We start from the raw sequence: 13550 nt of genomic DNA on the forward strand, positions 1-13550 counted from the left end.
ACTCTAGTGTGTAATTAGCATTGAGTAAACAATGCTTGCAAAACTGTCTGGAACATCAAAGATGCTGTTACATACTGTGCATTGGAAAATAAATTTTGATTCAACTCGGCTGTTCCCTGAAGCAATTAAATAAATTTGCTTAAGAATAACTATTACCTGAAGCATGAAGACCCATTCCTAAGAAAGTAACATTTTCAAAAAAAATTCCAAGAATATCAGAGCATTATGGGGACTTCTCTCTGGAAATTAGGATCAGTCTCAACTGCAATCAATGTGCTATAAATAAAAAGTGTTCAAAACCACAGAACTCAAAATTAAAGAATAAGCAGTATATTTTATTGCTTATCTACTGTTATGCATTACTTGTAAAATGGAAGAATTGTCTCAGGTATCAAAAACTCACTACAGATACACATATCTGACTACATGTGATTGGAAATGCATATAGTAAAGTGGAATCAGTATCCATAGAATTACAAACATTTCTGTCACAAAAAAGTTTTCTGCAGTCCTTTTCAAGCAAAGAAATTGGAACAGCCTAACCCTGCAGGTTCATAATCTTCAAGTATATCTAGAAATTTTTCTAGATGATAGTTAAGTGGTTGAGTTTATACAAACTCAAAGGAGCACAGATTGAGCTAAAAATATTAAATGCAGCTTTTCATGTAGCCATTACTTTCCAATTTTCTTTGTTTTTTGCTTGTATCTGTAATACCTGCACAGCTTTCAGAAACAGATTTTTTCTGACCTGAAGTTTATGAGGAGAGATATCAGCCAAAAACCCCTGACATTATTTAATGGAAATGGTGATGAAGGTAACTGCAGCTGAAGGATGGGCAATAAAGAAGGCTGTCTTGTGCTACCAAATGTAAAAACAAAACCAGAAGGTTTTGAAGTTGTCAAACTGAGCAGGTCATATGCTGCATTCTCTGATTTAGAAATTGTTAACTATTTGGAAATTTCTTCCTTTTCTCACAACAAACTTTTCCACAATGATCCCTTTGATCTAGATCTTCTAGAGTTAATACAGGATTAAAGATAGGAAGCACCAAGAAGTGCTTTTGTTGCCTACACATTAACTGATGAAGTATGAGCTAGAAGACACATGGAGTGATCAGTCCAATGGAGTGCCCTGCAGTTTGAATCAGACATAGAATTTATTTATAATCACTCATATTTTTGTTCTTTCAGACTTGAAGAACTGAGGCACATAGAACACAGAAACATTTCTCCTTTACTAAAGTTCTTACTGTTAAAGAATAGATTGTGGGAGAATAGGAACGGGGCTACGGCTGAGCCTCATCCCTAATGGGGTGCAGCTGTATAAGACAGAGGAAAAGCACTGAAGGAGAAGAAGCATGGAATGCTGATGTGTATTGACCCATCACAAAGAGGAAAAGGGCATGCAGGTGTTATGCATGTGAGAAAAGAGGTATAAAAAGTGGTACTGGGGAATAATGAAGGGTTGATGCTTGCCACCAATTTTGACGTCAGTCATGTGTCCATTGTCATCTTACAGCATGTAGATGAACTTAAAAGCATAATAGGAATACCTATGGATAAATTTCAGCACTATTTCATAGTAGCAGTGCACCTCTACGCTACCTCTTAATGCTTTTGTTTCCCCAATTCCACGGACATGGAAGTGCAACTATCACCATAAACCAGCAGATCACCTGCAATATTCAGCACACATCAGAGAGAAATTTTTTTAGGCAAAGTCCCATACCTGAAACTTCTGCATACTGTCTCAGGACCATAGTCCACAATTCCTCGTAATTTTGCTATTGTATGGGCTAATATTTATTCAGCACAGACCGCCATAAAGTATATTTTTTTTGCAATATTAAAAATTCCCTTCACTGGGAAAATAACATGGTATTTGATAAGGGGAATAGCATTCAAATCCCATTGTTATGTTACATTCTTCTGAATAGGTTTCTCTTCCCTCAAAGTACTGATTACAGTTAGAGCCATAACTGTTTAAATACAGGACAATACTTTTTCTACTAGACATTTTTGTATTAGACTTTTTGATGCCTAATATCATATCAGACAAAAAAAAAAAGGCAAACCAAACAAACCATGAAAAACTCTTTTGATTTTCTAATCCAGTCCTTTAATACTTTTGATGCTTATTTGGCATTTGAAGTGTATGAATACACTTCTGCTCTATGAGTGTTTTGTCTGCTTTCTACAATAAGGAACAAGCGTAGGTGCTATTATTCATCCTCAAGTCTGCAGCTAAACAAATGAGTCTGAAATGTTAGTGATACCTATAAGATCTATTCACTTATTTAGATCACAATCCTATTAAGTCAATAACTTTTTGAAGAGAAATAGTACTTATGTACAATGTATACTGTGATCTCAAAGGAGATAATCTCTCTTGTGATCAGAAATACACCAATTTTATTAAAGGATTAATTTTATGTGGTTGTAAGGCCTCTATATAACTTATATTTCCCTTTTCATTAAAAAAAAAACCTTAAAATACAAAATAACTGAATTTCACTTATGTAAAGAGCCTAAGTCTAATCTTTCACAAATATTTATTTAATTAATCTTTTCATAATGGCCAGGGTGCACACTTACTCTTTATTAGCATGCAGCTATGTTGTGTGGATAACATTGAACTAGAGTGTATAGCACTCCAAAATTCTCTATTCCATGATGAAATACTGAAGGTCACCTAATATAAGGCAGTAAATTAATGAAAAGTACAAAACATTGTTTAGATAAAAAAAGGAAGGTGCAAGAGAGAAATTAGGTGGAAGTGATACTGCTTAATTTAGTTTAGCCAGAGTGGACACCAAGCAGAGTGACTAAAAATGAAGAGATAGGCTACTTTGGGCACAGTATATGAGGATCAAGGGAAGCACGAGTCTTCATACTAATTATCAAGGATAACAAGGGACATAAGACAATATTGTTCATGAAGCTATGAAGCAGCTTTTTCGTTTCCTACCAGGCCTTTCAAAGACAATTCCCCCCATCTCCCTCACCCTCCCCAAAGATTTACCCACAGATAGCTTACACCTTTTTGTTCTTATTCCAAGTACCTTTTTTGTTCATGTATTTAACCTTCCCCTATTGTACTCAGTTTTGTACAGGTGGGAAGTGGAGGAGGAAATGGAAGAAAGTGCCCCTCTACTTATAACTAAAGTGGCTGATATAATTACTCATAAATCCTTTGTACATCTTCCAACATTGATTAAAGAAATAAATAGAAATTTAAAAGGGTTAAAAGAAAAGCCTTTGAAAGAAAATTTAAATATCTTAACTCCTTTTACCCTTAGCAATTGCTTCTTAAAATTGTAGCTGTCCAGCCACACTGTTGTGCTTTACCCAAGTGTTACATTTTGCATCTATAGCTTAACAAATATTTCAGTTCTTCCTAGAACTCCTTTGTGTGAGGTACCTGAATTCTTCCATCAGTTTTAATTATAGTAATTCTGCTTTTGTACTCAAAGATTATGCACATTGGAAATGCTCATAATGCCAGTGTACTTGCTGCTTTTTTAATGTAGGGAATGTAGTTCCTGTGAAATGATGGAGGTAAAATAGTAGTGCTGAAATATGAACTACTTAATGTGAATACTTTCTTAACATATTTAGAGCTTGAAATAAAGTTGATTTCCACAATTACATTACAAAAGCTGTGTAATATTTTGAAGTGTACATTTTACACAGGTGTTGTGTAACTCCATTTTTAAAAAATAGTTCTCTGAAATTTTGCTATCTCCTACAAAAGCACAGTAAAGGTGCAAATGGATGCAAATTTAAATGGCAAAATCATCTTTTAAAGCACGTTTTATCATTTGCATGTGAATGACACTGGAGACCAAAAGTATCCTATCAAGTATCCTATCCTATCCTAACAAGTATCCTACGTGTTTCTTAGTGAGAAATGTTGCCAGATGCATTCAGTGAGGAAATAATCACACTTAGAGCATCTGGAAACAATAAAGATGAATTGTGCATTCCATACAGTTTTAAAGTTATGTTATAATTTAATGATTTTATGTAGCTTTATTTTTATGCAGCACTGGGATACAGAATACTTAAGGGAAATTAGCAGCTGGAGAAATTAAAAGAAATTTAGTTTTCATCCATGCAAGATGAAAAACTTTATAAAATTATTTGTCTCACTGTCATGATAACTCCTGTTCTGCTGTGACTAAATCTCCATGAAAGTAGCTCAGGAAAATTCTACAGGGTAACTGAAAGAAAACTATGTCCAACAACATCACATATTAACATTTTTGCTATTGATGTTTATTTCTGCCTTCCTACATAGCAGCAGCAAATTTTCTGAAGTACACAGTAAGTCTTAATGAAAGTGACTACACTAAACTCATTAATAAATGCTGCTCAATTAAAGAGTTTGTTCACTTCTCCCAGTTCCTTCCTCAGGTCTGCCGCATGCAGCTGTCCTGCAGATATACATTCAGCATTAAAAGGTTTTTGCTGTCCACACAATAGATGACTAAAGCATTCTTTTAGAACTGACTGAGGCAATGACAAAGGAACAATGAGAACTACTACTAAGATAAAGTTAAGAAAGTAAAAGCTTGATATCTTTTCTTTGGTGTGTCTGTAGTCCTATAAATATATAACAATGCATAAAAGTGCATTAAGTAAACATAAACTTCATTAATTTTTCATGTGTAAAGAGCTTCTCAATGAAAACCAACTTATAGAAATGATGCAGTTTCATGAACAGCTGTGTGCCAAAACTGCATTGTGCTTGAAAGTAACCTACAAACGGTTCCACATCTATATGTTCACACTGGCTGATCCCAAATATAAATCTCCTAATAATAAAGAAAGCAAGGGCTCAGTCTGAGATAATTTCAGCAAGCTCCGTGTCAATAATACTTCTGGGTGATGGATTCTATACCCATGATGTTTCTATTCACATGTCTTTATGTAACTGGAGATACTCTCATAGTCTGGAACACATCAAAACCATAAGCCATTCAAGATATCCTTACTCCATGCCCCAAATTGTCCATTTAAAGAAAATGATAACAGCATATTGGGAAGAAAATATGTGTAATCAAAAACAAGTGAAAGTTTCTTACACTTGTAAGAAAATAGTAATAGAGAAATTGATATGTAAAACCCTCTAAATGTCTTTTTGGATATCTAATGACAATATAGGTCAGTGTTGGAAATTAACTAGAGTGAGAAGAGTATAAGATGCTAAAGGTTTTGGCTTAAACTCTAAACAGAAACAGTTTACTATATTCTAAGCCATCTAAAAAACCAAAAGCAATCCAAAATCAAACTCTGGAAATTACCAAGAAAATGCAAGAGCCATGCAGTTGAAGAAAGAAATCAAACGGTTTCATGACATGCAGAGGAATCACACAATCTTCACATGAGGTGAAAAAAACTCAGTTACTGGTTCTTCTGGATCTGGTAGAATTACCCTTCCAATATTAAGAGAATATTTCTTCTATGCTGATAAAACAAAAAAATTGCAGTACAAAGGACGAGCTATTCAGGTAAATCTTGCAGTGCTGTGCAAAGTAAAAGAACTGTGAAGTTTCAATCTTGGTACCATTAAGATGGACCTCCAAGAAATGAAACATACAGTTTGTCTACATAGAAAAATATTGATTTTTCCTTTATTTAAATAGTCAAGCTCTCATTTTATACTTGCTGTACTTGAATTACACTATTCATTTTTTACTTCTTAACATCCTTTCTACTGGGTTAAAAAGCATGTTCAAACCAAAAAAAGCTTCCCACAGGAAAAACTGCAGAAATTCAAGGAGTAATTCGAAGTTAATAGTCAGTCTAGGGTCAAAAATATGTCTAGATCTGTAAGGGTATCTATACATGTTAGTGTATCAACTACCTGGGCAATCTAGCTAAAAAAAAATTTTTCTTGAACTTTGGTCTCTATTGTTGACTATTTCTAGCAGTAATCTTAAGTTTTTAAACCTTCTGTGTATATCAAACAAAAACTTTATTTTTAATTTCTCTAAATGTCATTAGGTTGTTGCGTCAAATATTAACAAATTTCATATTAGAATCTTGACATGTGGTTTAACTAACAGAAAATAACACTGCAATTTTCACATTGTAAATACATATCTTAATTTGTTTGAATAATTATTTTAGTAACACCATAAATCAATAAAAGCTACTTATTAATATGACTCTAAGATATTATTACATATTAAAATTTGTAAATAAAAATATTTTTGCTACTTCTCATGTATATATTTGACAAGATATTTTATAATTATTTTTATGATTTTATTTATTAATCCATCACTCTAGCTCTATGTTTTTTATTATTTTATTAGTTTTGCTATATTTGTTGAGTAGTTAACCATTATGTGCCTATTCTAGCTATGTATTCTCCACTACTTTTTCTATTTGATCTCTTTTTTTCTGATATTATATGGATAAAATTCATAATCAGTGTTCCAGCATTTGGAACTGAATTCCAGAAGAACATGCAGAGAACTTCAAGTCAAAATAGCTAATTCAGAAGGGATGATGGATGAAAGGACAAATGAAAATAAAATCTCAGTATCCCAATGAAGATAAACAATTAGTTTTTTCTAATTTTAGAAGTTCAATCCTTGTATCTCAGTTAATCAGCCTAATGAAGAACATGTTCATCACTGCCAGCCAGACATGCCAATGACACATTAAATAGCACTACCGTAAATATCTGAAGTACCAAACATTTAAAAAAATTAATTACTATTGACTAAAAACTGTTCAAATTCTGAAAATCTAATATTATTCTCACTGAATGGGTTCTCTGTTTTAATGGATATTGTTTATTTAGCAAGGTCCTTCTGTGAGAATATTCGTAAATAAAAGGAAATAAATGTTTCCGAGTACTTTCTTGGATCACTGAGCAAAATTCCAAAGAGAGTAACATTTTTGTGGAATACTAAAAATGTGTCAAACATATTAATTTACTATAAAATACATGAATAAGACATAGTAAGAAAAAAACATGCAACGCCTAATTTTCCATTTTTGTATAACTAAACATCCTCACCTGAATTTTCTAGTTAATCAGTTTCTTAATCCTTGAAATAGGATTAATTTCATACAACATTACATTTGAACTAATCATCGATTCATAAAAAACAGTCTACATGAGAGATTATGTAGAACCCTGTTCAATTCCCCTTTGAAAGGCAACAGAGATGGTTTTTCATCACATGCATGCCCTACAATTTGCTTATGGTGGAGCCAAGTTGGTTCTTCTAGTGCATTTCAGCAGAGGGCAGTCCTTACCTCAGGGACTCACAGAAATCTTTCTGAATCTTATTTTTCTCTTTCACTAAGATCAGGGAGAGAAAAGTACCCAGACTCACACCACAAAATGCCAAGAAGTCTGTTCAGCCCTGTGATTATCAGGTGGGCCAAGAAGATGCTCAAAGGGCTGGAGCACCTCTCCTACAATGACAGGCTATGGGAGTTCGGGTTTTTCAGCCTGAAGAAGAGAAAACTCAGGGGACACCTTCCAGCCCCTAAAGGGGGCCACAAGAGAGTTGAAGAGGGGCTTTTTACAAGAGAATGTAGTAATAGGACAAGGGAGAACAGTTTTAAACTCAAGAAGAGGAGGTTTGGATTAGATATTAGGAAGAAATTCTTTACTGTGAAGGTGGTGAGACACTGGAGCATGTTGCCAGAGAAACTGAGGATGTCCCATCCCTGAAGTGTTCAAGGCCAGGCTGGATGGGACTTTGAGCAACCTGGTGTAATGGAAGGTGTCCCTGCCCATGGCAGGGGAGTTGGAAGTAGATGATCTTCAAGACCCCTTCCAAACAATCCATTTTCTGACTCTCTGAATCTAAAAAATTCTGTCGAAACAGAAAAACTGCAACCTCATGTTTCATTTCCTTTCACAGTTTATTGTGAATATCTTGAAGATTGAAGTCCCATCCAAAGAACACCAAGTGGTACAACTTTGTGAATTTCAACCAAAATATTCCTTTATCTTTGCTTCCTTCTTTCTCTCCACTCAGGAGATCTGACTGCTCCTTTCGTGTTATGCACATTGACAACCTGATTAGCCACCAGGGAAATAAAATTAAATTGCCTCTCTGATACACCATACAGAAACTATATTAATCTCTGAATTAACATTTTCTGCATTCTCCACACCAGTAAACTATTTCTAAAAATAAACTTAGAAAGAAGAAAAAGAAATTATTTTCAATTTTCCACACTATTGTATTACCTACTACAAAAGCAGAATTTTTCTTGGCACTGATTCTGATTATTTATTCTATCCATACCCTTAGCCAGAACTAATGTGTGATAGTAGCAGCTTGAAAATGGTGGAGAAAAACAAATTCTAGTATCAGAAGCAAAAAACAGGAGAGCCAGTTTGTTGCTAAATTGTTGCTGACAGAGTAGCTAATTGTTTGGCTTGCCCAGAAGTTAACCTTTTAACACTGCTGAAGTTTAAGGGTCAAGAAACAAAACTACCTATTTGGTACAATCAGGACCAGTAACTACATAAACATCTCAGGAGGGAAGATGGTAGGTAGTAGACAGAACAAACTGGCCTCCTTTCCTAAAGTTCTCAGATTTTGTAGCCTTCTCTCCCATGTATTAACCCCAATGGGTTTTAGGTCTTTAACACATGTGAGCCATACTGATGTACAATTACATTTAAGCTTCAGTTTTGTAAAATTAAGGTTTTCTGAGTGTGTGCTGACTGAGTGCAACTCCTCACATCCTGCAAGGGTGAACCAGCAGACATTCTAATATGGCAGAAAGTAAAAGCAGAGAAAAAGTCTAAACAGCAAGAAATGCCATTGTGAAACAAACAGAATAAAAAACTGAAAGAAAATTTTTGAAAACATTTGTTGGAGTTACAATTTAAAAATAAAATAATCAAACCACAACAAGACAAACAAACAGAAAAAAAAAATCAGTTCAACACCAAAAAAAGCTAAGAAACATATTTACTTCTTCCCCTTAATGGCTTATCACTATGGTTGGACTAGCAGAGTAATCCAGAATCTACCTTTGCAAGCAGCATCATTTTCAGCAGTCTGTGGTGGGTTGACTCCCATTCCCCCTCGTTGGAAAGATGGGAGAGAATAGGAACCACAAAGGAAGAAAACCGTCATGATAATGACAGTTTCCTGATAAAGACAATTTAGTAATTAAAATAAAGACAAAGGTAAAACCCAAAAAAATTATGCAAATGAAATCAGTCACAACCTCCTGATGCCCATCCAGTCTCTGAGCAATGGCTGCTTCCTGCAGAAAACACTCGCCACAACTTTTACTGCTAAGCATGATGTTATATGATATGGGTTATCTCTTTCGTCAGTTCAGATTGTCTTTCCTGGTTGTATCCCCTTAAAACTTCTGGACCACTCTCAGCCTACTCATTGAGAGGTGAAAACCTGAGGAAAAGAAAGCTTTGATGGCCTACAGGCACTGCTCAGCAATAACAGGCACACTGGCGTGGTACTAATGTTGTTTTAGTCATGAACAAAACTATACCACCATACTGGCTGCTACAAAGAAAGCTAATGTAGCCTCAGCCTAAAGCCAGTACACAGTCCCTTGGATCACACAGTTCATAACCTTGAGTTAGGTGCTTGTAAAAGAGGCCTCCTGCACCCAGAATGCAAGCAGCAAGAAATGCCTTCAAACTGTATTGCAGGATGGTGTTTCAGGATTCCCACCTTGAAGCAGGTGACTGAATAGGTGAGAGACCATGGTGCCAGATGCATATAGAGCAAGCCAAAAGAATTACTCAATAACCTTTGACAGGCTTCCACTGCATTATGCTAACATTGTATTATATTAACAAGGTTGTGTAAACTTGAACCCAGGATGGATTAAGAATACCCAAACCTCATTGATGAGTGTGTTTTGAACAGAAGTGCTGGAGCACCTCTCATTTAACCTGAGTGACATTTAGGGCATCCTTTACAGAGAGAGAAGATGTAGGTATGATTTTCTAAAAGTTAGATGAGTTCTTCATCCTTAACCTCTTGCTTTCTGGACAACTACCCATAATCACTATATTACTATATTACTAGCTTAATATATTATAATGAGCTTAGTATGTTATATACCTTCTTCAGTGGTGTTTCTGGTGCCCAAAACTTCTTTTTTAAAGCATTTACTTCAAACTGCAAGCTCATAATATTCAAATAAAGAGGTCTTTATCTCAACCATTATTTCATAAAAATGGAAAGACATAATTTTGATAAAAGAAAAAATAAATCTTCCATTCTCTCAGGAGCTTTGTCAACAGCCCACCTCATCTCATAGAACCATTTCTTTTCTCTACTGCCTGACAAGCTCTTCTAACCCCATTCTGATCATAGTAACAGGCTGTGGTAGTAGCAATTATGCTTAATGCTTCTACTGAATTCCTATGTACAGGGAAAGGAGCAGCACTATGCATTTCTCTCTCATTCCTCATCTCTGTTGTGTTACACTGACAGCTCTGGAGAAAGTCTTGGTTTTTGCAAACAATCCTTAAAGGAAGTAACTTCCCATTTTGTGAGGAGTAACTTTCTGGAAGTTGTATTTTTTTCTAAGTTAATTTTTTTTTCTATGCCATAACAACACAAGCAGCCGGAGGGCAGTTCACCAATACACAATAGATCTGTTACTGAGACTGTCTGTAAGAGAGTCAGCTTGATGGTATTAATCAACACCAAGAAAAGGACTGCAAGATCATGCAGCTGCACTTTATCTTGACCTACAGAGATCACCTTCAAGAAATAAAAGCAAGTTTAGTTCCTTTGCCCATGTAATTTCTTCCCAGCTGATAAGACTGCCAAAGCCCATGTAATTTCTGGTTGCTACAGATGTTATTCTGAGATACTGCCAATAAACAGGCAACAGGGGTAACAATTTTTATCTTTATGGCCTTGCATTGCAGACTGGAAAAGCACTGCACATTGACTGAATGTGAACTGGCTTTGTCCTCATACAAGTCAGTCTGATAAATGAAGCAAATCAGTAAAACCTGACCACTATTCAATAAATTATTTTGTTTCAGGTTAGACCAAACGTTGTGGTCAATTTGATTTCAAAGTGGAATTAAATAACTGGAAAAGTTTTAATAATCAAATATATGGTCACCCTGATGATAGCACTGTCTTTATAGTAAGAAAGAGTAAATTCATTTGAAACAAGACCAGAGACAGAACAGTTTGAACATAAGATATTCTATACACCAATAAAAATATCAAAGTGGAATGACTTACCACTTCTTCATGGGTAGCACTTTCTACATTTATACCATTAACCTAAAAACAGATATGATAGGGAGAAAATGATTTGTAATGCAAAGTTAGTTACTGAAATAAAAGCAAGTATGAAACAAATGTCTGTGGAAAAAAGCGAATGTTTACTGACCTGTATTATTGCATCTCCTATAAATAACATTCCTGTCTGTTCAGCTGTGGGATTACAGAAGGAGTAAATTTTAATTGATAGTAGTACTGAAAAAAAAGCTGTATTCTCTTCCAGCAATTGCTTTAACACACTCTTTGTAATCCTCATTTGAAACTGATTTGGTTGTGAAAATACCAATAGCACAGCAATCAATATTCATCCAAAAAAGGTAATAGATTTCTAGCAACTTTAAACAAATTAAGAGAGCTACTTTCCAAGCATAAAGAACTTGTTTAGTATGGAATACAATGTCAATTCTCACTAATGAAGGATTTCAATAAACTATGTGGAAAATGTGATTGACACTTTTCATTATTCTTCCACAAAAGGGAAATGGAGACTGCTGTAATTAAAGAGGTTGTGACTAGAATTTAATACAAGTCTTAAATATGAAGTTTGAGTTAGTTTTGTCCCTAAGAATAACATTATTTTGATCTACAATTTGCAGGTTTCCTGCCTTACAGAGTTAATAGGAATAATGTAATGAAACTTCAATCAACTCTGCATAGATACAAATTTTTGAGGTCTATTCACTAACTTTCAATTTTTAAACTTTTTTTTTTGGTTGGAATTTGAGGTTATTTATCTCATGAAATGCTTCAATTAATTAAAATTAAGGCTCTTATACTGAAAAGACTGGTGGTATTAGAGAAGGACTATTAGTCTTACATATGGCCTTTAAGGTCACATCTTGAGGCTTAGATGAATGCCGTCAATGTTAATGAAGACAGTATTATGAGAAATGAAAATAGAAGTAAAAAAAGAAAGAAAAGACTGGATAGAATATTCTTGATTTCTGCAATTTAGCTGTTGCTACTGCAAATGTCCCTTTGTTACAAAATAGCACTTTTTAAAAAATAAATTGTTCATCACTCTTTTGGCAGATAAAAAACATAGTTCATTATTAAATACTTAGGAAATATTTCACTATTTATTTTAAAAATCATGTTACAAGTTGCATTGCAGGTCTTAACCCCACTTCTCATCCTACTTTGTATTTAAAATCATGCATAGAATTTTTAGTAGCTGTCACAGAAAAGACATCTACGTACAGAAATTTAATGGAATTAAAGCAGTTCAAAACTGCCACAAAGCAATCTGAAGTAATCTGTTCTGGGTACATATATTGGTAGAGGTGCTGAACATTAGCGTGGGCATCTCAATACTACACTTCTATTTGAGATGTTAGTAATACATACACCAATAGTGCTAAATGTGAACAATTTTTAATTCAGTGCTTATGTTAGGGCCATTGGGCTTTTTTTAAAAAGTGGAAGCATCTTTGAATTGTAGATAGAAAGAAGAGGGTGAGTTGGAAATTCCAGTTGCAGCAAAGAAGAAAAGGATGAATTCAAAGGATGCACCCCTTGTTCACTGTGCCTGATTGACTCAGAAGTGAGTGGAGAAATTGTAAGCATTGTTTGCATCAGCAAGTGGCCATGGTTTAACCTCAGCTGGCAACTATTTACCATGCAGCCATTTGCTTAACCCTCCTTTCCAACCCTGTTCTTCTACCCCATGCCAGCCCACAGGGATAGGGAGAAGACTTGAAAAAAACCCCATAAAACCATAAAAAAATTGTGGGTTGAGACAAGAAAAGTTTAATTATTGAAGTATAAAATATAATAATAGTAATGGAAAGGATACAGTGTGCAATAAAACCCAAGAGAAACAAGTGATGCTCAATACAATTACTTATCCCCTGCTGACTGATGCCCAACCCATACCTAAGAACCAACTGGCAGCTCCCAGCCAATTCCCCACAGTTTATATTCCAAGGAGGATGTTCTATGGGATGGAATATTTCTTTTCCATGAAATACATTTTTGGCCTGTTTGGGTTACCTCTCCTGGCCATGCTCGCTCCCAACTTCTTGTGCACCTCTGCAGTCAGAGCATGGGACAGTGAAAAGCTTGATTTAGGGAAAGTACTATTTAGCTAGAACTAAAATATCAGTGTGTTATCAACATCATTCCCATACTCAGTCAAAAACTTAGCACTGTACCAGCTACTAAGAAGAAAATTAATCCTATCCCAGCTGAAACCCAGGATAAAAACAGCATGTGTGAAGAAGCAGAACAGAAAGAGATCATGAATCAAAGCAGTTGATGATGAGGCTCCTT

The 13550-nt window shown here is 34.9% G+C and overlaps 1 protein-coding gene across 3 annotated transcripts in view; it reads right to left on the reverse strand.

The window, feature by feature from the left end:
- SNTG2 (syntrophin gamma 2) overlaps window positions 1-13550 on the reverse strand; it is a 214567-nt gene that overhangs the window by 93755 nt on the left and 107262 nt on the right. For all 3 annotated transcript variants that reach the window (XM_068183557.1, XM_068183559.1, XM_068183558.1), the window contains exons 5-6: window positions 11389-11432; window positions 11238-11279 (exon numbers count right to left, since the gene is read on the reverse strand). In XM_068183557.1, coding sequence (XP_068039658.1) covers window positions 11238-11279; window positions 11389-11432 — 86 coding nt within the window. The remainder of the gene's footprint in view (window positions 1-11237; window positions 11280-11388; window positions 11433-13550) is intronic.

Source organism: Anomalospiza imberbis, chromosome 3, assembly GCF_031753505.1.
Source record: "Anomalospiza imberbis isolate Cuckoo-Finch-1a 21T00152 chromosome 3, ASM3175350v1, whole genome shotgun sequence".
Lineage (NCBI taxonomy): Eukaryota > Metazoa > Chordata > Aves > Passeriformes > Viduidae > Anomalospiza > Anomalospiza imberbis.